Raw genomic sequence first — 26,377 nt, 5'->3', positions numbered from 1 at the left:
AAGGTCAATTAATCAACAATCAGCTCCTGTAAGCACAGTCTTTTATTAACTTTATAAAGCAAAGAGCTGGTAGAATAATATCTACTTAAATCATTTGTATTTGCTAGATAATCACTTTCTACAATATAAAATGTGTATTGCAAAAGATATGGTGCATCTAGCACTATTTTCTAATCTGAAAAGTGTGTTAAAGAGTAACCAGAACGGTTTTCACTGATTTCAGTGCTGCTGTTTGAAGTAAATCCAGCATAAAAACCTTTTTGAATCAGAGCCAGGTTTCTTGTTTTGATTGGCTTCAACTAGTGGGCTCAAATCCAACAGAGCACAGGGACAGTCAAAGTCCAAACAAAACATTTACCTCAGATTTTCACAGCGTTTCATTCTGGAAACTTACCAAACAGTGGAAAGGAACTATTCAGATAATTTACATAAAGCAACAAATATCTTTTGATACGAAAAATGGATCACATGATTGGTTATGTGTGTCACATAACACGAGTGATGAAGCCACACAGAATCATCACCTGACTCTACAGTTTTACTTTTGAGCTATTTCTTTAGATTTTCTGGCCTACAACTTTACTGATTTGTTTTTTCTTTTTGTCGCCACTCATCTAAAAACACACACTGTACACTTCCTGCTGGGCAGCTGAAGAGCCATATTATTTTCTGAGTAGTAGAGACCAAAACTATAGTAAAAATAAAGTTCCTTTGATACATATCAGATGTAAAGGAAATACTTAAATAAAGCACAATGTTTATGATCATTAAAGGGGAGGGGGAGGGTAGTGTGGGAGAGCATAATAGGGCCTCTTTAAACACGTATTCTGCCTGTACATTTTCATGTGTTTGTAAAGATGGGCATCTGAACCTCCTCCTGTTGTCTTCTCTTTCAGAACCCTCGTTTCCCTGGCAACCTGCAGATGTCGAACAGACAGCTGGACGAGGCGGGAGAAAACGACGTTAACAACTTGTGAGTGTGGCCTGCTGCTGCTTCGTCTGGCGTTGTTGTTGTTGTTATTGTTATTGCAGGCCAGACCACAACATCCAGATATGAGTACGTTTCACTGTTGACCAAAGTCTGAAAGGAAATGTAATTGGTAGAATAAATGAATCATAATGCACCACACAGCCACAATAACTCATTAATCGGGATATTTTTAGGTGTTGTTGAGCAGAAGTTAGAAGAAAATCTGTTTAGAAATTCAAGTAGTCAACAAAGTTTTGATTTTTAATTAGTTTTAATCATCACAAGGCTTAGAATAAGGAGATTCAATTAAAGAAATGGCAAGGAAAAGCTTAATTGAATTATTTTCTTAATTGGTTCTGCATTTGATAGTCTCCCTACAAGAAGTGTGGTTATTCGGCTGCTACAATTCCCTGCTTTCATATTGCCCATGCCATGGTCCCTGAACTTTATGGCTTCTCACTCTTTAAAAAAAAAGCTAATGTCCCCCAGCAACCGCTCATAAGTTAGTCATTAGAGATGTGAGCGGTTCAAACAAGAAATAGTTTTACCTTCTGTAGTTGCTATATTCTAAAAGGTTCAGACGCTTACAAAAAAGTATATAATGCTTAGCCATAATGTCATTACTATTTATTTTCAGGTGTGCATTATGCAGGCGATTGTACTCAGCTCTAGAGGAGAACACTCCCCTGCAAAAATCCAAAGAAACACAATCTGTTGTTGTTGTTGTTTGTTTTTGTCATGCTCGTGACTGGGGCTGCACAATATAGAAAATATGCAATTAGCTTTTTGAACATAGCAATTAGGATAAAACCTGCAAGAAATAAACAGATATTAAACTGTTCTCTGATCAAATGTTCTGCTGATTATAAAATACTTGCATATTGCTTGATGAATGAAACATGATAGTTACATTTTTAAGTGCAGTAATATAGGTATATATATATATATATATATATATATATATAGTCCTTAGCTATGCGTTTAGTTGAAATCGTCATTGTGCAGCCTTTCTTTGACCATCAGTTGTGTGAGACGGGATATAAATCAATCTGAAAGAACCTTTTTACACTCCTTGATCGGACTCACTTGGACACATAAAACAGGTTTGTTTGCTGAAATCGTGTAAAAGCACTCATCTCTCTTTTTTCCGTGTCTCCCCTCGTCCAGCTTCCAGTTGACGGTGGAGATGCTTGACTACCTGGAGTGCCAGCTCAATCTCTTCCTGGGCGGTAAGCTATTCTGGTCTGGCTGTGTGCTCTCTGCTACCAGCTGTGCTTATCTGAGCACACACAAACACACAGACTGATGACACACAGGAAGACCGTCTGACTGATAGGTGTACTGGGCATGGTGGTGCACAGAAATAGACGCTGACAGCTATTAGTGGTTACAGATAATAGACTGTTGCTCTGCTGTTTTTCTGTCTGAGTCATCCTGGATTTATGTCTCTTAAAGTATGGGACGGGTTTAAACAGTTAGGATGTAACCAGGAGCTCAGAAGAAAAATGTGGGAAAGCTGTGCACTCCCATTCAGAAATGAACAAGGGAAATTATTTGTTCTATGTATGAAGCCTGTCATTTAGCGTCCTGAGGTTGATGTTATCTCCCCTTCCTCCTTCTATATCTAGAACATGAAAATATCAAATTATAGCCTCACACCCAAATCTCAAAGCCCTCGTCAGCTTCCTCTTCTGGACTGGTGTATTTTAAAAGCATAACGTCATCTGAGGATAAAGAGGCCAGGCCAGAAGTGGTGTGTGTTTTAGCTGTGCAGGAAACCACACCTCTGCAGTGAACAGAGGCTCTCCATGCTTTCGGGGTGGTGTAAATACGGTGGCAGGCAAATGAAAGAGGGGCGTAAAGATGGAGTCAGACAGTCCTGTTAGTGTTCAGGTTGCTGCTCCACTTTAAACCTTTTTTCCTCCCAATAATCTGCTCTCAAACATTTTATTATTCAATTATTGTGGCGGAGAGCACAGCAGAACTTAATGGATTCATAAAAAATTCATGACGGATGAGCCTTGTGCACGCCTGTCTCGCTGTGTTAGTGTTGATAATCACTCGTGTGTGCTTGTTGTGTGTTTGTACCGATGAATATTGATCTTGTGAACTTATGTATTGATCTGGTGCGTGTTTCTCTCTCCCCTCCCAGTGTTCAGCTCTCTGGACATGTCTCGCTCGGTGTCGGTGACGGCGGCGGGGCAGTGTCGCCTGGCCCCCCTCATCCAGGTGATCCTGGATAGCAGCCACCTGTACGACTACACCGTCAAGCTACTGTTCAAGCTGCACTCCTGTGAGTTAAACTGTACTACGTGCTCAGTGGAAACCCTACACAGTAAAGCCCCTGTCACACTGTCCCGGAATTGACAGTCGATAGACACACGATAAAGGAAATGTTCAAATTCGGCTCTGATCGTAGCAACATCGGGCCATTCGTGAGGGCATCTTAAGCCATCGTATGACCGCCGGTGGAGTTTCTCAGGCTCCGGCAGGAACTTCGTGAGCGGCAACTTCGTAAGGCACTCGTGAGGGCATCTTGTTAAATCGTGTCATCTTCGTGTTATCATCGGTGCCATAGGGCATTCACCCTCACTCTGATCGGGGCGAATGCCCGATGGAACCGATGATAACAAGATGTCCTAACGATGGCCTTACGAAGGGCAAAATTGACACACAAATTCAACACGAAAATGAACCTTCGCAAGGTCCTTCGGTAATTTTTTGGCATGCCAAAGATTTTGCCACCGCTCACGAAGTTGCTGCCGGAGCCTGAGAAACTCCACCGGCGGTCATACGATGGCTTAAGAGGCCCTCACGAATGTCCCGATGTTGCTACGATCAGAGCTGTATTGGAACATTTCCTTTATCGTGTGTCCATCTGGTTGTTAATTGCACAACAAAATCATGTAAACATATTATGTAAATAACCCAATTTGTGTTCTGTGAAACTGAAAAGGATATAATATATTATTTTGAAGGCAAGTTGACAGGAAGTTGTTGTTGCTATGGAAACAATATGACGGAGAAAACGTAATATCTTCTACATATAAAGACGGAGAAAGTAAAGAACAAAGTCAGAAAATATCAGTACAGTATCATAGTACTTTAACATAATTGTTTTTGTTACTTTCGTTGCAGTTGTATGTCTTAAATGTAATGTAAATGTTGCCTTCGTGTGTGGTTCGGGGCCATCTTCGTGCGAAATTCACAATTCCATATTCGTGTGTCCATCGGGTGTACATTTCGGGACAGTGTGACAGGGGCTTAAAGGTTGCTCAATAAACCAATATTTTGCTTTTTATTAAATAATGAAATACTCTGGAATACCTTGTAGCCTACATTTAGAGGGAAATGCCACATAGATACAGATCCACATACAACACAGAGCAGTTACTCATTGTTTGTGTAATGTATGTAATCAGTGGTCGTAAATTCAGTTGTCACGCCAACATGGACTTAATAGTTGTGAATTAGAGTTCCAGCCTTTTTTTTAAAACAAAATGGGAATTAAATTAGTCAGTATAGATTCATCAAGTATTGTCCTTGAATTGTTTCTGTTATCTGACTTATAGTCCACAAAACATATACACAATACTTATTCTACTAATATTCAATTGTGTATGGTAAAAATATAGTCCTGATATCTGAGAAGCTACAACTACCAAATAGTAGGCCTCTTGGCTTATAAAATAATGCTATTATACTATTTTAATGATGGATTGATTTATCAAAATACTTGTTTTCGCTCATCTCAAAATCAAAGTATTTAGTAGAAATGGACCTGAAAAACATACTTAAGAAAAGAATAATAAAAGCTCAAATGATGCAGCTTTCTAAGACAGACAGACAATAGTAACAAAATCAAAGCCATAATGATGAAGAAGATGGTGAAGAAAATCTAAATTTTTGTTTGAAGTATACTTTAGTTGGATTATATATAGGTGTTTTTTTTGGTATAATACTAAGATAAGAAAGTCTAACTTCAATCAGAATCAGAATACCTTTATTAGTCCCACAGAGGGGAAATTTGCAGCGTTACAGCAGGAAAGAGCCACAGAGAGCTTAGTGTTCCATCTTAAATGTGTTAAAAAAAAGTACTAAGTTATAATACAATAAACAATATGCTAAAAAAAAAGATAAAAAGTTACATAATTTTCAAAATAAAGATCAAAAACAAATCAAATCTACAAATCAAATCCTGTAGCAGTTCTTAGGATTTAGCAGCCCGGTATATATTACAGTTATTAAAGATGGCATATGTAGATAAGGAATATATTGCACATAGTTTGACGGTATTTAACAGCAGCAAGTTACACAATTTACAAAATACAAGATACATACCTTGTAACAGTAACAAGGGTTTAGCAGCCAGGTATAAATTACACAGTTATTAACGGCATATTTATATTGCACATATATTGCATTGGATTCAGCTGTTGAGTTCCCAGCTTTACCTTTAGCTCTTGAACGTCTCGCATAGCAGAAATAATGTGTGTGGATACTTCAAAGGCATGGCAATTTTTCTTCAAAGATTTGAAGATGACATGCTCAACTCGGAGTTAAAGAATTTTCTAGACCCATTTGCTTCTGAAACCTCTCAAAGCTTAGCTGGATTACCTCAAAAATGCATGAATTCACTTTCAAAAAGTCTTTCTCAGTTTCTGAAAAGAAAAGTGTTTAGGGAGATTTTTGAAGGCTTTCACCTGCCCGCTTTAATACATTCATACTCAGAACCCCCCCATCCAAGTGTGCACTCCAACACTATATAAACACACAGAATACCTGAACAGATTTGACGTGATTGTGTTTGATGTGTGCTTGCAGGCCTTCCAGCAGACACTCTCCAGGGACACAGAGATCGCTTCCAGGAACAGTTTAAGAAGTATGAAGTTCACTTTCAGTCTCAGAAACTCAGCCTGTCACGGTTTCACTCTGCTCATTCACTAAGTGTGAACCAGAGGACTGAGCTGAATTCATTTTCAATGTCCAACTCTCCTGCCCTCCCTTCCTCTGTCCTGACCTCTCCGTCTCTCTGCTTCAGGTTAAAGAGTCTCTTCTACCGCTCCAGTAATCTGCAGTTCTTCAAGAGGCTGATTCAGATCCCACAGTTGCCTGAGGTGAGGACCGCCCCTCGCTTCGTCTTTAATTTTCCACATTATAAACACACCTAAGCCTCATTTGACACGTGACGGTTGTTTCAGGTTTCTGTTCACACATGTGTCTATTGATTCAAATCTTAAAGCTCTGCCTTCTGATAGTTCATCTATAATTATGGGTTGTTTGTAGACTCAAAAGTAAGTCTTGATGAGATTTATTTCTATATATTAAACTTCTTTATTTTCACATCAACTGCTCAGCTTTTACCTACCCCCGTTCATTTACAAAAGGCTATACATGTTTGCTGCTACATGTGATATAAACGGAAATTATAAAAGAGACACGTACACTGTCTTCACATTGTGTACTTTTGGTTCACACGACATGAAAAAAACATGACCTGCAAATTATTGAGCTGCTATCTGTTTCTCTTCATTTTAAGGAAACAAAAGAAAAAATAACAACTTTATTATCTGCAAATGTTAAAAGAAAGTTGCCTTTAAACAACTTTTCAACTGTAAACAAGCAAGGCTTATAGGGAACCAAGCTAAAGTCAGATGGTATCATTATTCTCTGGCCTTTGCATTGTGCAATCAACATTTGCTCCCTGGTGAGATAAACAAAAAACATTTCTATTGGCACTTTAATGCTTTTGTCTTTTTAGCTACATCCCGTCATACAGTTTGAGCTAAGTCTTGCTCTGACAAGTTACTATGACACGAATTCTGACACAAAGCAAATGACCACTTTAATGAAGATACGGTTGAATTGATGTGAGTGAACTTGTGTTGAATGTAGGCACCAGATATTCATATTATACTTACTCTTTTGTTGTAACACATATCAGATTTCCGAAGGGTTAAGCAGGGTGTCCGCGGGGTCTTAAAAAGTATTAAAAGTTGATCAATCAATTTAGCGAAAATGAATGCTATTAAAAAGTATTAAACGGCATTTTCCAAGGTATTACATTTTGTAGCTTGTTTTCAATAAGTATATAAATAGTCCAAAGAGGTTGTATTCTAAAGTCTGTCTGAATGTAATCACTGCGTAGGTGTGTAGTGTGATTCTGTGTAGTTTAGTTATGGCATCCCGTTGGATTTGACGTCATCTGAACAGGACATCGCACGCTCACTGCTTGATAGTGGGCGAAGGTCCGTTTACGCCGGTTGTTAAACAACATCGTTATGGGGAAATGCAAGTCTGCGTCCAAATGGTTGTAAGATAAGGAGGAAGGACAATCAATACTTTATATAGTAAATGTGAGGTCAAGTGTGTTGCCAATGTAACCGGTTAAAACTCCAAGTGGCGATGAGGTCTTCAAAAGTATTACATTTGACTTCAGGATTCCTCCATATACCCTGTTAAGATATTTTGGGATAATTGTATTATAGAAAAATAATAACCCAAAACCATAGTTATTAAACATTACAATTGTTGGCTCCTGCAGAACCCTCCCAACTTCCTGCGTGCGTCGGCTCTGTCGGAGCACATCAGCCCCGTGGTGGTGATCCCCGCCGAGTCGTCGTCCCCCGAGTCGGAGCACGTGGTGGAGACAGACGACTTGGTGGACATGGACGTACCTGTGATGCCGGTAACTAAACATGACAAGTATCACTGAACGGTGCCTTCTGTAAATGTAATGTGCTGTTGAAGTCAGCGATCCAAACAAACAAGGGGATCGTTGTGTTTTTGGGAGTAGTCATGAGATCGTTTTGAACTGAAGGAGATCAAAGCAGGATGTAACTTGCCAGCAGTGTAGATGTGAATAGACTTGTAAAAACACATTTATATACAGATAGTTAGTCAAACTTTACTGTCATGGTGTTAAACATATTGCCTTTCCCATAGCCGTTTGTTGAAAATACATCTGTCTTATTTTTCACATTGACCTTATATGGGCATATGGAAACAATTGATGGATGATGAGTATCTTGAGTGTATATATAAGCATATTTGAATACATGCAGTTATAAAGGCAGTAATGTATTATGTTTCATAATAACTGACAACAAATGAAATAATAAAATTATGCCAATTTTTAGATTTATTTTGATGATTTTGATTTTTTTTCTTTAACCTTTTCTAAAAGGCTCCTTTGGAGACGAAGTTTGATGACCTGTTTGGCACCACGGCTGCAGTCGACCCTTTCAACTTCAGTCAGAACGGCATGCGCAAGGATGACAGGTAAGGACTGAAAAACAACAGAGATACACAGTAGACCTTTGATTTCATTATGTAAACATGGACATAAAATACAAAACTCTGGACCAGAATCAACCGGAATTTCAATACATCTGTTACCTTGAAAATGTAATGGATTTCATGATTGATGTTTTGCCTGCAACCTCCAGAGATCGTCTGATTGAACAGCTGACGAGAGAGATCCAGGCCCTAAAAGAAGAGCTTGAGTCTTTCCGACTGGAGGTAAAGAATCTAATTATGTATTGTAATTATGATCATCGATTCCCTAATTGGCCTGCATAGTTATCTTACAAATATAATTTCTCTCACAACATTCCCAGAACTAATGTATTTTAGCTCACTCTCCCATCTCTTTTTCTATATCTTTCCCTCCCCAGAGTGGTCGCTTGTGCCAGGCACTGAGGGGGCGTGTCAGTGAGTTGGAGGCGGAGCTTGCGGAGCAGAGCCACCTGAGGCTGCAGGCGGCAGGAGAGAGCGAGTTCCTGAAGGCAGAGCTGGACGACCTGCGGAGGGTCCGAGAGGACACGGAGAAGGAGCAGCGGAGCCTGACGGAGATAGAGAGTAAGGCGGGACATCTGTCTCTGCAGCAGGAAGCTTCTTGGTCACATTATTATGGGTGTAAAGATATGATTCTGATAAATATATCAATCCATCATATTAGTTATCATTAAAGCATTCTTGCCCTCATTTCTTTTTTGTCTGACAAATCCCCACTCCTTTTGGGAACTGAATTGTTGGAGCCATGATTTACCTGCAGATTAATTATTGTGCCTGCTTATAATCTGTTAATGCCTGTCATTCCGTTGTGTGTTTTTAAACAGAAAAAGCTCAGGCCAATGAGCAGCGCTACACCAAACTGAAGGAGAAGTACTCAGAGTTGGTTCAGAGTCATGCAGACCTGCTGAGGAAGGTGAGAGAAAAGTCTGACTTCTTCATGTCCAATAAATCCCTCTTTAAAAAAAACCATCCAAGTTATATTTAGTCCTGTCCTTCTGCTATCCTTTTTTAAATATCCCCCAAGCTAAAAATCCAGCCTCTGTCCTGATTATTTTTGGTTTTTTCTCTGCGTGTCGGCATCTGTGCCCCATGTCCGTTTATGTGTGTGCGTGCAGAACGCAGAGGTGACCCGGCAGATTACGCTGGCTCGGGCGGCTCAGGATGAAGTGGATGAAGTGAGGAGAGAGATGCAAGAGAAAGTGAAGGCCGCTCAGGACGTCGCAGAAAAACAGGTGTGTACGAAATGAATTTTGTTATCACTGCAAAAACACGCCCAGCCCCGTTCTCCAACTCAGCGTTTATCTGTCCAATGATTGGCTCTGGGTCCAACAGTGCTGAACCTCAGGGTGCAGGAGAACAAATAATGACCTTTTAGATTAGTTTCTTCGGGATTCACATTCCATTAAAAAGGTCCAACAAACTCCATTGTAAACTCTGTTCTCTGAAATTCCCCTTTTATAAAAGTGTATATTTGTGTCTGTGGAAAAAGTTATTATTAAGCTTTACAAACTGAGCTGATGAGAGATTTCTAAAGTGAGATTTTGACTCTGTTTTTCAGGAGAAGGAGCAGCTGGAGCAGCTTCAGCATCTGCAGAGAGAGCTGCTTTCCAGCCGGACGGAGCTGGACTCCCTGAAGACGACCGTAGGCTCAACACAGCAGGTCAGATACTTACACTTTCAGTTTTTACTTTATAGCTGTTTGCACTTTAAATCAGGGTCAACGCTATTATAAAAATGTGTTGGACGAGAAAGAACGGCCCAGCAATAAAAGATAAAGGAAGATGAAAATTATAACTGATGGGAAGACATAAATAATGAAAAATACGACATCAAATATACAATCAGGCGTGATTGCAATTGACAAGTTGATATGATACGATCAAACTTTATTGACAGATCAAGTCCACATTTTTTCTTGCATCATAGCAGCTCCATTTGCAACATCAACAACAACAAATATTTAACACAAGATACAAGGAAACAGACATTTAACATAACATCACTAAAGAGAAACATGCTTAAAACGCTCTAACATATATTTGACCAACATTATTGCACGAATGTAATGAGAAGAAGGAATGAAAACATGAATAAATACACAAAGGCTCTATATACAGTATATATGTACATATAGGGGGTATATTGTGTGTTAGTAATGAAATAACAGTATTTCACATACAGCCCAGTCCTGGCTTAACAGCAGCTTGCTCACTAGACCTCTAAAGTTGCTGTAAAATAAGTTTCTAAACTCATTTATAACAGTCCCAATTTAAAGAGATTATAGTGGCTGCTACAGGATAGGGTAAAGTAATTAATGATGTGACATTTTTCACCATGACTAACAGACCGGGGTGATCCTAATGGAGCACAGTCTGGAGGAGATCGAAAAATGTCTGCGTCATGCAACCTTATTATAGTCATCAATTATTTGCTTATCTCGCTTTTTTACACCGTTTTGTAGCATTTTCGTAAGTGTTGGTTACATCTTAGACGCTCATTCCTGTATTTGTGGAAAGTCAAACTGACTTTAAAGGTCCCATGTCGTGCTTTTCCGGTTATTACCCATCCCCTTGTGTGTTATGAAGGTTTTTCTGCATGTAAACGGTCTGCAGAGTCACAACCCCTCAAAGTACACCCTGTAGGGAGTAGAACTCTAACACAGAAAAGACCTGTCTATGCTGCCCCAGAACGCCTCGTTGGAGATTTCTCTTTTTCCATTGTTTTCTTCCTGAGTACAGTGATGGACCAATCCGTGGAGCCGTTACGTTAAGTCGGTGGATTGGTCCAAATGTGACTTCCTCACACACACACACTCAATCTTTTCTCAGATGCAGCTCTGCCAATTTCTCCTCCCTGAGACGGCGGGACGCGGCGAGGCTGTGAGTTTGTGTGGGTTTCGCTGTGTCTCGCTGTCTCGCAGACGGCCACTGGGCTCATAGGGAAGGGGGGGGGGGGGGGGGAAAATTGAACAATATAAATCTATTCTAGTAGACCTCAACGATGGAATTATGATCAGTAGAAATGGCCATGACATGGGACCTTTAACCAGGAACAATAAGGCAATGTTCACATTATGAAAACTACATCCTGACTAGAGTTTCAAGAACTCGAGACTGTGAATCCTGACTGTAATGTGAAAGTTGAGCTTGTATGATGCAGTATAATTATCAATACCATTTTCTCATTTTCTTAGTGTTTGCACTTCATGTCTTGTCCTCTATAACACATCTGTCCCCCTTCATTTCATGTTCTTTATCATTTGTTATGCAATATCCCCTCTTAGTCACTGACTGTCCTTTGCAGAACCAAATATCAACCACATGCAGTCTCTGACACAAGAGATATGCTAACACATTTCTGTCTCATCATGGGGCAAATTGCTTAAACGGTAGTACAAAAGTTTGCTTGTCTTCCTGTTGATCCTCTCTCGGCCTGCGTTTGTCATCGTTTGTCATCTCTGCATAAAGATGATGTTTGTAACAGGCGACTAAAAGAAGAGACCAAAATGAAAACACAGAGGCAGTCAAACCTTGTCCAAACATCTGCTTGTGTAAATGGGTCAGTATACTCATGTTAGTTTGTTTCTTTGAGCAGCTAGCTTCAATCTGAAGGCCATACAAAGTGCTAGTTTAATAATCCATGAAGTTATGCCTTTTAAACAACATAACCCCACTGATGCTCTCGATTCCCTCTGGCCCAATTCCACATGTTTTATTCCATCTCCGCCTCCCCCTCATGACAAGCTACTTTTGTAGCCACTACTTGTCCCCTCTGTCACTTTTTCTGTCCTCCTCTTTCTCCGCCTCCTCCATCTTTACAATTTCCATAGTTCTTTTCATACACAGCCCACGCTCCATCGCTCCTGTCACACTCCTCCAGCTCTCACTTGCTCCTGCCGCACAGTTTACATCCAGATTCTTAATACTGTTTCTCTTCATTTCTCAACATTTCTCCCTCTCTGTCGGACCTGCTGGGACTCAGGCTGTAAGTTTCACACTTCTTACCTTCTAAAGCACTCACCTCAGTAGTTAACAGTTTAAAGATGTTATTTTGTAAAGTACACAGGATCTGATGTAACTCCCCACTGTGTTGCCAGACTTCATGTTTGTTTCAGGCAAGTTGCATAACCACATCTTCCCGGTCTTTGTTTGATTGTAAACTTCACCTCAACCCAAACTCCTGGAGACTGTACGCCTCTCCACAAACTGAAATGAAGAACATATTGTTGTAATCAAAGTTCTGGAGATAAAGAGTGTTTTTTATTGTGAGGTCAGAGCAGTCGCATTACACCACATCCTGACATGTCATGACAGCTACCTATTATCCTAACCATGCCTTCCTGTGGGTTCATTGTTCCTCAAATTCACATTTCCCTTTTATCCCTCCATCTTTTATTTTGTCCACACAGTCGAGTGAAGTTCTCGGCACCCAGCTGGTCGCCCTGGAGTCTGAGAAGGCGGAGCTTGTGCAGTCTTTGTCAAAGGTGGAGGCGGAGCTAGCTGTGCAGGGGGAGGAGCTGGAGAAAGTCCAGAGCTCGCTGGCGACTGAGAGGGAGAGCGGGGTGAAGGCAGCCGAAACGCTGCAGAATCAGCTCAATGAGAAGGTACCTGATCACTTTATAAAACATCTTTCCTAATCCACTTTCTGAATGAGCTGAATAAATCATTAGATGTTGCTGTAGCAAGAACTGGACCCAGCATGTCCAATGAGCCTCTTAATTCTAACATTTGGAGCTTTAGCCCAATATCACAAAATACACATTTGTCTCAGTTGGCTTTACCCACAGTATATGACACTCTCTGTCCCTAGACTCTTGCAATACACAAGGCAAAACTCCACAAACAAACTTACTGTACAATTTAATGGGTGAAAAACGACACCCCAGGGTGGGCATTAGAGGACAGGACAGACAGACATGCAATATACTGTATGTTGTGTTGCAGAATAACTTAATAAACGTACAACATAGACCATCCAAATAACAATAATTCCCCGGGCACTGTTCAATTCAATTCATTTTCAATTCAAGGCTTTATTGTCATTTGCACATTATTTACAGTGTAGATGAAAAAAAAAAGTGCAACATATATATAGGACCTAGAACAAATAAAACAGATAAAATAGTGCAAGTAAATACAAATATAATAGAAATAGTGCAAGAAGAGTCTATATACAAGTAAATGGAATATAAAATATTATAATAGCTGCCCACTGCTCCTAATACTAGGATGGGTTAAATGCAGAGGTCAAATGTCACTGTGTGTGCTGTTTGCATGTGTGACCATTAAAGAGGGTTTCATCCTCTGATTCTATCTAATGATAATGTGAACTCATATGAACCTGAAAGACCTAGGAGAATGTCAAAAAGCTTCCAGGTGCTGCCCGAAAATAATTGATGTCACTTTCTATTAAAGGCTTTTATGTGTGTGTTTGCGTCCCCAGGAGAGCAGGGAGCAGGCGTTGGAGAGCCAGCTGGTGGCGGCGCGCTGGTCCGGCCTGCAGGGAGCTCTGGAGGAGGCAGAGAGGATCATCACGGACTCACTGGCTCAGATCAACGACCCGGCACACATCAGCTGCACCAGCTCCGCAGGTCAGAGCTGCTGATGCTAGTTAGCACTGTGTGTAGTGTTTGTGTGCATGCCTACGTGTTGGTTTCTAAGCTCTTTGTTTTTGTTTATCTGTGCAGACTACCTAGCATCCAGATGTCAGGCCTCTTTAGTTTGTATGGACAGACTCCACTCTGCCAGAGAGGCCTTCCTGGCTGACAACACAGGTGAGAGCGTTTTTAAGGCAAGGCCAGTTTATTTGTGTCACACATTTCTCAAAGTACTTAATGAGAACCATTAGATGCCCTTGGGCGTCATGCAACATAATAACACTATAGAATGAAAAAACAGTCATTAATCAAATAAAAATAGGGTCAACATCGAATAAGACTGGTACAAAATACAAGAATAAGTACTGTGTTAGAAATAAGAGATTATTTCATTTATTAAAAGCGGCAAACAAAAAGGTGGATTTAGATTCTGTATGTATCAACATTATGAAATATAATCAGACATTTTGACTGATGCTTTAGTGCCGTTCGATAACTGTTTATCTACACAAAATGTTCATGAATAACGTAGTTGAAACCACAGACTTTTAAAATAATTATCATTTTGAAATCCCATTATATCCACACAAGTGTTTCCAGTGATTAACTGAAGATGGGCCTTTGGGAAACTATGCAGAGAATTATGCAATATTTCAAAAAGTGAGCAGGTGCAACCTAGCTGAGAAGCTAGTGAGGGAAATATCATAAAAAGCATGTCTGTGCAGATCCAACCAGAGAAGAGATCTAATCAGTCAAAATAAGTGGAAACACCTGTGAGGACGAAGAACCGGTGTGTGCGGGCTGAGCTAGTGTGTAATTCAAATTTGGGAGTAATATCAAAGAACAAAATAAATTGAAGCGAGAGGGCAGGAAGCATAAATATATAGTTGTATGTTTTTAGTATTTGTTAATAATGGGAATCCTAAAAAATCACTTGTTTCCTCTAGGTGTATCTGAGCTGGTTCGAGTGGTGACCCAGTGTGGCCACCTGGTGGGAGACACCATCATTCAGGGCAGCGCCACCTCCCACATGGTGCCTGTGGAGCAAGCTGATGGTAAGAGTGTGTGTGTGTGTGTGTGTGTGTGTGTGTGTGTGTGTGTGTGTGTGTGTGTGTGTGTGTGTGTGTGTGTGTGTGTGTGTGTGTGTGTGTGTGTGTGTGTGTGTGTGTGTGTGTGTGTGTGTGTGTGTGTGTGTGTGTGTGTGTGTGTGTGTGTGTGTGTGTGTGTGTGTGTGTGTGTGTGTGTGTGTGTGTGTGTGTGTGTGTGTGTGTGTGTGTGTGTGTGTGTGTGTGTGTGTGTGTGTGATAATTATCTCCTGATATTAATCTGTGGGTAAGTCAGTTTCTGAAACATGTTGTGACATGTCATTAGGTAATTTATATCTCCTCATGTGTTATACGTGTACTGTAAGGTTTGGCATTTTAAGCCAAAACTGTCGTCTCTATCTCTGCTGTTAGTGTTTTAGATCTTGTTTTAGTGTTTATATCTCAATGTCCTGCAGTTAGAGATAAACAAGTGAAATAAAGTAGCTGACTTCCTTCAGTGTGATGTTTGCAGGGTTTTGCTCCCCTGGGAGATGTGAGCAGCCTGGGCCAGTCTAAGCATGCCTAAATATAATGGAGCTCTGGCCTGCAGTCCTTTCACTACAATCAAGTTTCATAACATAGAATCCAAACTGGGTCGAACTGAAGCAACAATTGAAGCTTGACCCTGAAAATAAATGCTGACCCCATGTTTGATCCATAAACCGTATATAACAGTAGGTTTTACTTTGTGGAAACATTTGAATGCAGCATTCAAAAGCTTTTCTTCAATCTGATCACATCAGTTGTCTGTCCTGCAGCTATAAAAACAGGCGGGCAGCTGCTGTAGTTTTGGTTTCCCCTCTTCCTCCTATCAGATCATAGCGGCTGTTTCAGCTGTCAGCTGACACTTTGCCTGAGGGGATGTCATCAGTATAATTAACACTGCAGCTGCAGCCGCTAGTGGCGCTGATGCATATCAGAGTTAACAGAATAAATGATATGGTAATTTAACAGACAATTAAGTGTGAATGATTTTGCAGCATCACATTTGTTAGCTTTAACTCTTGTAAGTGTATCTATATTTAATATTATCAGTGGTGCTTTCCTTTGTGTATATGTTTTACACACTTTAATGCCCTGTGTGTCCTTGTCTCAGCCCTGTCAGACAGTGTGAAGTTGTGCGGCGCTGAAGCTCTGGACCTGCTGGGCCTGATGAAGCAGAGGGACAGCCTGACGGCAGCAGACAACAGCAGGCTGAAGGCCGCTCTGGAGGCCATCCTGGCCACTGCAGAGGTCCATACTCACTACTATACTATACACATACAACATTTGCACTCCCTAATCATAAAATGTGCCAAAGTATCCCCAGAGTGGCTGTATAATGAGAACAGTGATTAGCTTAAAAGGAGCCTTTCTTATTTTTAACCTGGATTTTTGTGCCTTAAATGACTAATGGGAACAAGTGTTTAAAAAAATTGGTCCAGTATTGAGCACTGCAGCCGTCTGCTGCAAACGGGCTGCAATGAAATCCATCAGGAGAATTAGAATTTAAAGTGCCTTTTTTGTTGCCACTGGTTGGCCAGGATTGATGATATTAGCAGTATGCACGATCCAGTCAGTTACACAAAGTCTCAATCTGTTAAAGTTTTAAAGCGACGTGCTGGTGTTTGCAATGTAGATTAGTGTGATCTAAGACTCTTTAATGTCATTAAATACATATTTAGCTGATTTTGACAATGGGAATGATGACCATTTTTGAGCAGATTTGCCCCAATGTGAGATATTACATTGCTCAAAACTGGATAAATATGTTATCATTAGGGATGTAACGATATATCGAATATCGCGATATTGCGGTAAATAGAAGTCTCAATACCGTCGTGAGACTGACAAAATATACCGCGATTTTTTTTAATTTTCTCTTTAAAAAAAAATTATAATAAAAAAAAAAAAAAACTTTATTTAACCAGATGGTCCCATTGAGATCATCGATCTCTTTTTCAAGGGAGACCTGTCCAACATGGCAACAAGTAGGTTACAACATGAACATAAAACAACAGATAACACAAAAGGACATCGTATTTACAGGGCTACATGAACATACCTAGAGACATTGACAAGTACCAACAGTATATTTATATCTCGCCCTGTCAATAAGCCTCACCTTCTTGGCAGAAACGGTATTGTTTTTGAAGTGGTGGAGAGACAATGCATAGTTTGACCCACTGCTTTCGCCCATGGCCAAAACATATCTCTCTGTCCCAGCAACATCAGTACCAAGCAAGAGAGTTTTTTCCACAGCAGGGGATATTGTAAACGCCCAAACATCCCAGCTTCTACCTGGAAATGTGGACATGCTCATATTCCTAAAAGAAAACCTTGATGATGCTGAGTGAGTGAGTTAGAGTTGAGTTACTTGAAAAACTAAAGTGAAACTTGATGTATTCTATTGCAGGGTTTGATTATTATATTGCTGACACTTTAAAATACTACTATCCTACTAAAATACTGTACAAATCAGATGTATTATTTAATTTAAAAAAAAAAAAAATTTAAATCACATTTTTTCCCTTTATTTTTCAATATCGCGATAAATATCGTACCGTGAACTTTTTATCACGATATTATCGTACCGTGAGTTTTTTGGTATCGTTACATCCCTAGTTATAATCCCACCTTTCACAGAATCTAGCCAGGGAGAAAGTGTAGATATTGTTTTTACTGACATCTCTTCATCTCTTCATATGTCTTTGTTCAGAAACTGCGTCCTCGGGGGTTGGAGCTGCAGCAGGGGGAGCTGGGAGATATGGTGGAGCAGGAAATGTCTGCCACCTCCGCTGCTGTGGAGTCTGCTGCTGCCAGGATAGAGGTGTGTGAAGAGTGTGTGTAAAGTGTGTGTAAAGTGTGTGTTAAGCTGCGGTCATCTGGTGGGAGATGTGTTTGTAAATGCACTTGCTATTAGCTGTGTATGTGTGTGTTTCTGTAAAGCTCTTTGCAAGCTGTGTAAAAAACATAGCCCCTGGGTTTAACTTTCCAACAGTATTAACTTCAAAGTGGGTTTTTTTGTCTCTCCTTTGCCTCCAAACAGGAAATGCTCAACAAGTCTCGAGCAAGTGATAAGGGAATCCACATGGAAGTCAATGAGAGGTAAAGCACAGATACAAAATAAGATGCATTTGGACAATCACAATAATGATATCAAAAATACGTTTTAACGTTAATTAAAGAAGTACTTAAATAGTCTCGAACTCATCTCAATCTCATTAGGCTTTACAGTAACATCACATTTGACTGAATTGTGCTTCAGTTGAGCCTCAAACAGATTTCTTTATGACTTTATCTTAGTTTGTATTAAGATTAAAGAAGGATCCATAACTTAACCATACACTTGCAAATCAACAACCGCTGATAGCTCAGTTTAAAGACAAATGGAGTTGCTCAAAGATAGGAGGAGGAACCAATTCATCTGTTATTGAGCCAGGCCTCGAATTATTTGTTTGTGAAAGAGCTGACCACAACATGTAATGGATTCAAACGAAGGCAATGATATGCAGGGGGGAAATAGAGATGCACACATCACATGATATTTCAGACGGTCACACACTGAGGAGGGACGTGAAGAGAATGCTATCAGTTCAGCCACGCAGCCTATGCAAACTGTGAAGTCTGAGCACATCATGTTGTTCTGCAGTTCTTCATCCAAGCCAGCCTGAAATGAGTTTCTGAAGTGGGCATTCTGTAGTTGTAATGCTGGTAATGTCAGTCACGTTTATCTGGAGCCGTAAAGATGTCTTATCGTTAGTACTTTCAACCTTTAAGGTTCAACTCAAACATCCAGGAAGTTCACAAATCTTTGATGAGACACTGATTTAAACTTCACTGCTGTATTGATGTTGCTGCATGCATCTTCTCTAAATCATACGAAGCTAGAGTATTGTAGGGTTTAGATGTTAATCCAATCTGTGCACACTAATGCTCTTTGTGTCTAAATTAAGCCAATTAGATTTTCTGTGCTCCTCTGTTCTCTCTGACTTGATAATTAAGGGATCTTTTTCCAAGTAACAGCAGCACCAGTGAGAGACATTTAGAAACAAAACAAACAATTATTGCAGCTACAAACCCTAGAATATAAGACTTACTTAACTGCTATTTCCAAATAGCGTAGAAGCTTATTTCTTTCTGTTTTATGCTGCATATTTAAAATGTTCCAGGATGGTTGAAATACAGAAGCTAGCAGCTGTAGATTTCCAGTGACAGTGTTTGTCCTCTGCTCTGTCGCCCTCTGCAGGATTCTGGCGTCCTGCACGGAGCTGATGCAGGCGATCAAGCAGCTCGTTGTCTCTTCCAAAAGTCTGCAAAGGGACATCGTGGAAAGCGGCAGGGTGAGTTACACTGCAGGTTCTTCTTCTGCGTGTTAACCATAGACTGTAAAATACAGCTTTTAACATTAAAAAAGAAATTATAAAAAAACATTCACAAGATCTTATGCATAATTTCACTAGTTCTAACATCTACTTTCTCCTTACTAGCTGATATAAGTATTTGCAGCTGTGCATTCTTTTAATCCTGATGGGTAGACTATATATTCAAATATGCAAAGTTTGGAGGAAATGAGGTCAGTTTTATGTAAATATGTGGTTCAAGAAATGTGTGATTTTGTCTTTTTTACCATGATAAAATAACTTGTTACCAAGAATTGTTTTGATTAAAACGTCTTACAGTATAATGCAGTCTCTTCTCACACTCCCAACATATTTTAAAGTGCATTTATTGCAGCGTGTAGTATTTGATTGCATCATACTGTGTCCAGACTAGAGCTGTAACCATAAGTCAAGAAATGACCTTTTCCTCATATCACATTAGAGTAAATTAAATTGGTACAGTTTTGGACTTTAAATAGACAATACAAATATATCGTCTTGGACTCTGGTTAGTTGTGATTTTGAAGCATTTTTCACAATTTTTTGACAGGTTATAGATTAAACAATTAAAAGATGATTCAACAAAACAATTGTTATATTAATAGATATTTTTAAAGAAGCATAAGTTGAAGCCCTGCACTCTTGCTCAAGAGTTTAGGAAGTGTGTCATGATGAAACATGTTTTATAACATTTCTTTATATATCTCTTTTGTCCACCAGGGGGCAGCCTCCATGAAGGAATTTTATGCCAAGAACTCCCGCTGGACTGAGGGCCTGATCTCTGCCTCCAAAGCAGTGGGATGGGGCGCCACTGTCATGGTGTAAGTATCACTCGTCCCCTCTGGGTTACTTCAACTCACTGCAGAGGATAACAGTGTTTTAAGTCTTATTGTCCTACAGAATTACGAGGAAATAGATAACAGACAAACAAAGCAGCAAATCAGGCCTAAATTAGCATGGAGGGTCAATCATACGTCAGGCGTTTCTCACTGTGTTGTGATCAAAGTGATCCTCACCTCATCATTGTGTTGTTTCAGAGATGCTGCTGATCTGGTGGTTCAGGGCAAAGGGAAGTTTGAGGAGCTGATGGTGTGTTCACATGAAATAGCTGCCAGCACAGCACAGCTAGTGGCTGCATCCAAGGTGAGCACCTCATTTTCGTTCTCTTGGGGGGAGGAATAGTCTAAATTGTGTGGTATTTGCTATGCTGATGAGGTTAAAGTAAGTCATTTCTGAGCACCGATTCCATGCTGTGGATATCATGTCTATTGTCTTTTTCCTGTAGGTGAAAGCAGACAAAGACAGCGCTAACCTGCAGCGCCTCCAGCAGGCGTCCCGCGGCGTCACACAGGCGACTGCAGCCGTCGTGGCCTCCACCAAGTCTGGGAAGTCCCAGATCGAAGAGAAAGGTGAGACAATCACATGAAGTTAGATCATTTGGTTAACAGTGTCATTGATTTACTTTGTATGTTTGAGGGGTTTTTTTATATCATAAGACAAAATGTTGAGTTTGTTTCTTATTATTTTCTTAGTTAAAAGGAAGAAAAACGTAGTAGTTCTTGAAAATAATCATGAATTGTTTTTGGTGCTCAGATACGATGGACTTCTCCAGCATGACTCTCACGCAGATCAAAAGACAAGAGATGGATGCGCAGGTAAGAATCAAAACACAGCAAACATATAACCATTTCAATAAGCCACATAGCTTCAAACGTGTTTAAAATTAAGTAGAGAAGCAAAACTATTTAGGAAAGACTTATTTAAAGGTCCCATGACATGGCCATTTCTACTGATCATAATTCCATTGTTGAGGTATCCTAGAATAGATTTACATTGTTCAATGTTCCAAACTCACATTGGTTTCTCATACAGCATCTCTGTATAGTATGTGTATTCACTCTGTCCTATACGTCTTGTTGGAGCTCCTGCCCCCCCTCTCTATGAGCCCACTGTGCTCTGATTGGTCAGCTCGCCCACTCTGTTCTGATGAGTCCACCACCGTTACAGCGGAATATCATTGATTATGTGTTACAATGGCGTTTGTTAGCAACCAGAAAATGACACCAGTAATGACAAACAGATGAGAATGCTGCGTGGGGGCTGGGTGTCATGTTGGCGCGACGTTGCGGGGCTCGCTGTTGCGGACAGTGTGAGCTGGATTACTGGGGTCGTTTCCTGGTTGCTGCGTGGGGTCTGCGAGACACTGCAAAGCTCACCTGAACTCAGCCTGAGCACACACACGCACACACACACACACACTCACAGCCTGGCTGTCTCAGCTGAGATAAGATAAGGCTGAGTGAGTGTGTGTGTGAGGAGCTCCACGGATTGGTCCATTTGGACCTGGGCATGGTTACGTCACCATACTCAGGAAGAAAAAAATGGAAAAATATAAATCTCCAACGAGGCGTTCTGTGTCTGAGTTGTACTCGCTACAGGGTGTACTTTGAGGGTTTGTGACTTTGCAGACCGTTTACATACAGAAAAAGCTACATAACACACAAGGGTACGGGTAATAACTGGAAAAGCATGACGTGAAACCTTTAATACTTTATTAGGGCTAATAAAGTTTCCACTCAGTAGATGTATTGTTCTTTGTCCATTGAGAAGTCGTATGTCAGACCCGTGTGAACACTTCTCTCTGTGCTTTGGCTCTGCTGCCCCTGACACTGAAAGAAAAACACAGAAAGGTCTTGACCTGCTTGCACACATGGCCCATTGTTGTAAATGCACAGCGTGCCTCTATTTGATGTGAATTTAATGAAGTCCTAATGTAGAACCACACAACTTTTCAACTTTTCCCTCCCTAGCATTTCCAAGTAGAATTATCCTTTCTGTCTCAAAGGGAACCGGATCGCTTTTTGGTTTATTTCAGAGCCTAGCAACCACCCACAACACAGGATGCAAACTGCATCTTATTTTCCATAGTTGCTTTAATTGTCTTATTGTCCTCCATTTCCACTACTGGGAATAGTTACTGTAAAGCAATGACATGACATTCTTTGGTAACTTAAGATAACTAATGATGGCTACCAGGAAAACAAATGAGCTCTTCCTGTTTTGATTGAGCATTAGTTGACGCACCTCCTCTCTGCCGTTAGCCGAGACTTCATTTTCCCTGGAAAGCAAGGCTTGTCGGGAACCGATCTCAACTCTCATTGTGTTATTGTTCTATAGACAATCTTGTATATTCAAATAAATCCTAACATGTACCAATGCTGATTGTTTAGAAAGCATTCACAGACATAGGGAAGTTGGAGAAGATAAAAAAAAAATCCATTGCCTTGAAATAGTTTGTATGTGTCTTAAATGCCAGTGCCAGAAACATTTCAATCTGATGGACATTAAAGTAATCTGAATTATTAACTGTATATTAAAGTGGCCTCCTATAACGGCCAGTTGATCATAGGGAAAATTATAAAAATAACGAGCAGTATTTTAATCTTGAATCCTGCATGATTCCCCCACATAAAGCACTATTTGTTCCCACTTAGCCTGTTCTTCATCCATCTATTTTCTGTATGTCACTCAAAAGCAATGATCTTTTTAAGATGTGAGGCTTTCTGTGGTTAGTGAGGCGAAGTAAACGGCTTCAGGGAGATGATAAGTGTGGGTCTGTTTCCTCAGGTTCTGGTTCTGGAGCTGGAGACCCGTCTGCAGAAGGAGCGCGAGCGACTCGGCGAGCTGAGGAAGAAACATTACGAGCTGGCGGGGGTAGCAGAGGGCTGGGGCGATGGAGAGGAAGGTGAGGACAGAGGACAACTACAGCACTAAGAATATACCCTAAAAATAATAAACAACTCAAATGCCTCTTTCTGCTTCTTCTCCACAGTGACAGGTTGAGACCAGGGTCGTCTCCCTCCTCCACCAGAAGACCGGCTTCTGCCTGCCGCTTTCTATTTATAACCCCCTTCACTCTCTTTCTCCCTTGTTTTATTCTCCCTTTTTTGTTTGTTTATCTCTAAGCCAAATTAAAAGGTGCTTCTTTTTTCCAAACCTACTTCTCCACCCATGTCCAAAAGCTTCCATAAGGGACGGAACCAAGGGTGCAGCGACGGGGCGGTGTCAAAGGGAGGAACAAGAGGATGTTACTGTTGCCTCTCCCCCAGGACTGTGTCGGTGCAAAGCGTTGGAAGTGAAGTGGATCCCAGTATTTATTGTCTTTTTTCTTCGCCGGTTCTAAATAACGGCACTCCAACAAACGGAGGGAGAAGCTACGAGCACAAGTTCCCACTCAAGACATCCCAGGATGCTCTGCACAACCTTTCAGCAGTGAGAGCGGACATCCAGCCCCCAAATCATGTCTCTGTGCTACGTAGATGGCATGCATGTTCTCGTACTAAAACACGTGTTTTAAAGCTGTGGGAGCCTGAGCTGCTCTTTACATGACTTTATCTTCCTCCCTAGTTCCTTCCTATTCTTTTCACACTGTGAGTTATCACCGTATTAAGTCCATACCACTTCACTGGCTGGTTTACTGGACTTTCTGCCTTTCACCTCTCCACCATCGTAACGACCGTGACTGTTTACCCGAGCAGACCTCTGGTTTTTTTATTCTTCTTCTAACAGACGCTTGCATGGAAACTCTTTAAAAAATGCTCTAAACTGAGAAAGGTTTCAGAAAAGGGAAATATATTTTTCTTCTTTTCCTTATGAGCGCTGAGACTGCCAACAACCTCTTCAGCGTCAGAGGTGTAACAATGAGAGAATCTGTCCAACACTAAAAACAATGGGGTCGTTTTTTTCATTCCCCATTTTTTTTTTACCGGTTCGAGTGGATAGTGAGAGGAAAAACCCATTTTTATATATAGAGAAAAAGCAACAACCGCTCAAGTCTGGCAGCAAAAACAAACAATGTATTATACAGTTTAAGATCCATATTGGTGCATATTTTTACAAATATCCTCGATGAAACAGTGAATTTGCTCCTGTGGGTATTGTCCACAGTACATGACCGTTACATATATGATATGTGTGTAATGTGTATTTGTAAAGCGCTTTGAGCATCTGGAAAAAGCGCTATAATAAATGTAAGGAATTATTATTATTATTATTATTATTATTATTATAAGAACTCAGTCACAGAAGCAGCAGCTCTGGAGGGGGTTTTCTGACAGTTTGCTAACCAGGACGTTCGCTTGGTTACACCCATGGACATTGCAGTCGAGCGAGCGTTCTCCCAGAGAGGATGTTAAACCGAGAGAGGAAATCAGCAGGAGCCCCAAAAGGAACTCCTCAGAAGTTGGACTGGTGAACTTGAATGTTTTGGGACAGTAGAGGCTGCACAAATGTATGAAATGTTTTATCCGGCTAATCACATGATCATGCCTCTTCACATGCCCTGCAGGACTGATGGTTAAGTGCAGTTTTCAACGATCCTTCATTATCTAACTGTCGCAATGGACTCTAAAAGTGTGCGGCACAGTGACTGCAGTGTTTTCGATCGCCTCCTAATGACCAAGTAGCTGTGTATATAAACTACAGGCCTTCTAAGGTTGGGAATAATCGTTTGCTTACTTTCAATCTAAAAGCATTACTGTTTTGCATCGCTCCAAGTAAGGATTCAGTTGAATTGAATTAAGGATACAAAGATGGTGCACACGAAGGCCACCAGAGAGAAAGAGAGAGAGAGAGAGAGGTTGTTATTTCACAGATTTTCCAGAGACTGATGGACTGAATGGACTGTGATCATGCCTTTGTGTAAACCATGAGATGAGTTGGCATCTGTTATTTTAACCTTATTTTTTTGTTCCGTTTAATGACAGCCATGATGATTCTCTTGGAGTTTGTCTCTGTGTGTCTTAACTTACTTTGTTACGGCACTCTGCTTCAGCTGGCTAACTTTTAAAAAAAAGTTACTTGCAGGAGCAGATGAATGAATCGGAAGTGTTTTAATAGCCAACTTTATTTGGTTCCCCCATTAGATAATACTATTTCTCCAAGCAGGTTAAAACAAACAAGTATTATTGGCGGTACTCCTGGGTTCACATCTATTTAATAATGATTTGAAATGTTTTTTTGTCACTTCGTCCACACCTGGTTATCTGATTTTGTAAACATTTGGAATACAAAACAAAAAAGATACCATTTTAAAAGGCGGGGATCACTTTCTTTACAGTATTTAAAGTGTATCAAAAGGTGAATTGAACGCACCTAAAGTGATGTTTGGTTGCTAACCTCTCTGTGTCTCCTCTCTGGTGTCTGTAGTCCTCCAGCTCAGCCAGCCTTTCAAACTGCCTCACACTGTAGTCAAAGAGAAACAAATACTCACATAGCAACATTGAAATATGTCTTTGTATGATATACTAAAAACTATGTTGGTGGGTTTGTTTTTATTTTTTCAGTTTTTAAAATAAATATTTCAACTCGTTAATACAGAACCAGATGTGACTGTGGTTTTTGTGATCTTAAAGCGGCTGAGATACTGAAACGAGATATTTGTACAGAATGCAGCTAGCAGAGAAACAGTTGCGCCCTTTTCCCCTGTGTTTACTGTCTATCCTCTACACTGTGTTATTCTTGGATGTCACATAATCGCTGATTGGTAAATTGCTCCAGCCATTGTTTTATTAATCCTCTTACCTGCTGATAACAGACAACGTTCAGGGAACAACCTTGAGGAAATCCAAGAAAAGGAAAACACATTTTAGTTCATTCCTGATAGGAGATAATATTTAGGTTATGTTTAATAAAAATGATACAATAAGGGTTTGTGTGAGCACTAGAAGTGGCTCCACTGTATAATAACCTTACATCTACATCAAAGCTACAATACTAATGCACTTCATTGATTTGATGGGAGGTTAAGACTCTTTTCCAGTAAAAGCATTGAAAATGTTAAGTGCTTTGTTGGCATTCAATTTAAAGTAGAATATTGTCAAATAAGAGAAAAACTGAACTTTATAGAAAGTGTGTGGATGCTACAACTCTAACTTGCCTGCTCTTTCCACAGTAGAAATCAATTACGACTCGAAATAGCCCACACACACTGATATGTTTAGACGCATTGAGTAAATGAAGTAATGTAATCTAAAACCACTGTGCTGAGATTAAAGAAATCCCTAATCTG

At 40.3% G+C, this 26,377-nt stretch overlaps 1 protein-coding gene across 2 annotated transcripts in view; it reads left to right on the top strand.

The window, feature by feature from the left end:
• Positions 1-25,688, top strand: part of hip1 (huntingtin interacting protein 1) — a 49,177-nt gene extending 23,489 nt beyond the window's left edge. For both annotated transcript variants that reach the window (XM_079673718.1, XM_079673719.1), the window contains exons 6-31: positions 897-973; positions 2,138-2,199; positions 3,123-3,263; positions 5,795-5,852; positions 6,012-6,087; positions 7,515-7,658; positions 8,157-8,251; positions 8,419-8,491; positions 8,647-8,830; positions 9,091-9,179; positions 9,382-9,498; positions 9,825-9,926; positions 12,675-12,869; positions 13,709-13,856; positions 13,953-14,039; positions 14,810-14,917; positions 16,044-16,180; positions 17,646-17,756; positions 17,976-18,034; positions 19,176-19,269; positions 20,029-20,129; positions 20,346-20,451; positions 20,594-20,717; positions 20,902-20,963; positions 22,936-23,053; positions 23,141-25,688. In XM_079673718.1, the coding sequence (XP_079529844.1) occupies positions 897-973; positions 2,138-2,199; positions 3,123-3,263; positions 5,795-5,852; positions 6,012-6,087; positions 7,515-7,658; positions 8,157-8,251; positions 8,419-8,491; positions 8,647-8,830; positions 9,091-9,179; positions 9,382-9,498; positions 9,825-9,926; positions 12,675-12,869; positions 13,709-13,856; positions 13,953-14,039; positions 14,810-14,917; positions 16,044-16,180; positions 17,646-17,756; positions 17,976-18,034; positions 19,176-19,269; positions 20,029-20,129; positions 20,346-20,451; positions 20,594-20,717; positions 20,902-20,963; positions 22,936-23,053; positions 23,141-23,151 (2,679 nt within the window). In that variant the 3' untranslated portion in view covers positions 23,152-25,688. The remainder of the gene's footprint in view (positions 1-896; positions 974-2,137; positions 2,200-3,122; positions 3,264-5,794; positions 5,853-6,011; positions 6,088-7,514; positions 7,659-8,156; positions 8,252-8,418; positions 8,492-8,646; positions 8,831-9,090; positions 9,180-9,381; positions 9,499-9,824; positions 9,927-12,674; positions 12,870-13,708; positions 13,857-13,952; positions 14,040-14,809; positions 14,918-16,043; positions 16,181-17,645; positions 17,757-17,975; positions 18,035-19,175; positions 19,270-20,028; positions 20,130-20,345; positions 20,452-20,593; positions 20,718-20,901; positions 20,964-22,935; positions 23,054-23,140) is intronic.
• Positions 25,689-26,377: the final 689 nt, after the last annotated feature.

This window comes from Notothenia rossii (genome assembly GCF_949606895.1).
Source record: "Notothenia rossii genome assembly, chromosome: 4".
Taxonomy (NCBI): Eukaryota; Metazoa; Chordata; class Actinopteri; order Perciformes; family Nototheniidae; genus Notothenia; species Notothenia rossii.
Note: the sequence above shows the minus strand (reverse complement) of the source record. Positions and strands in the feature narration are given on the sequence as shown.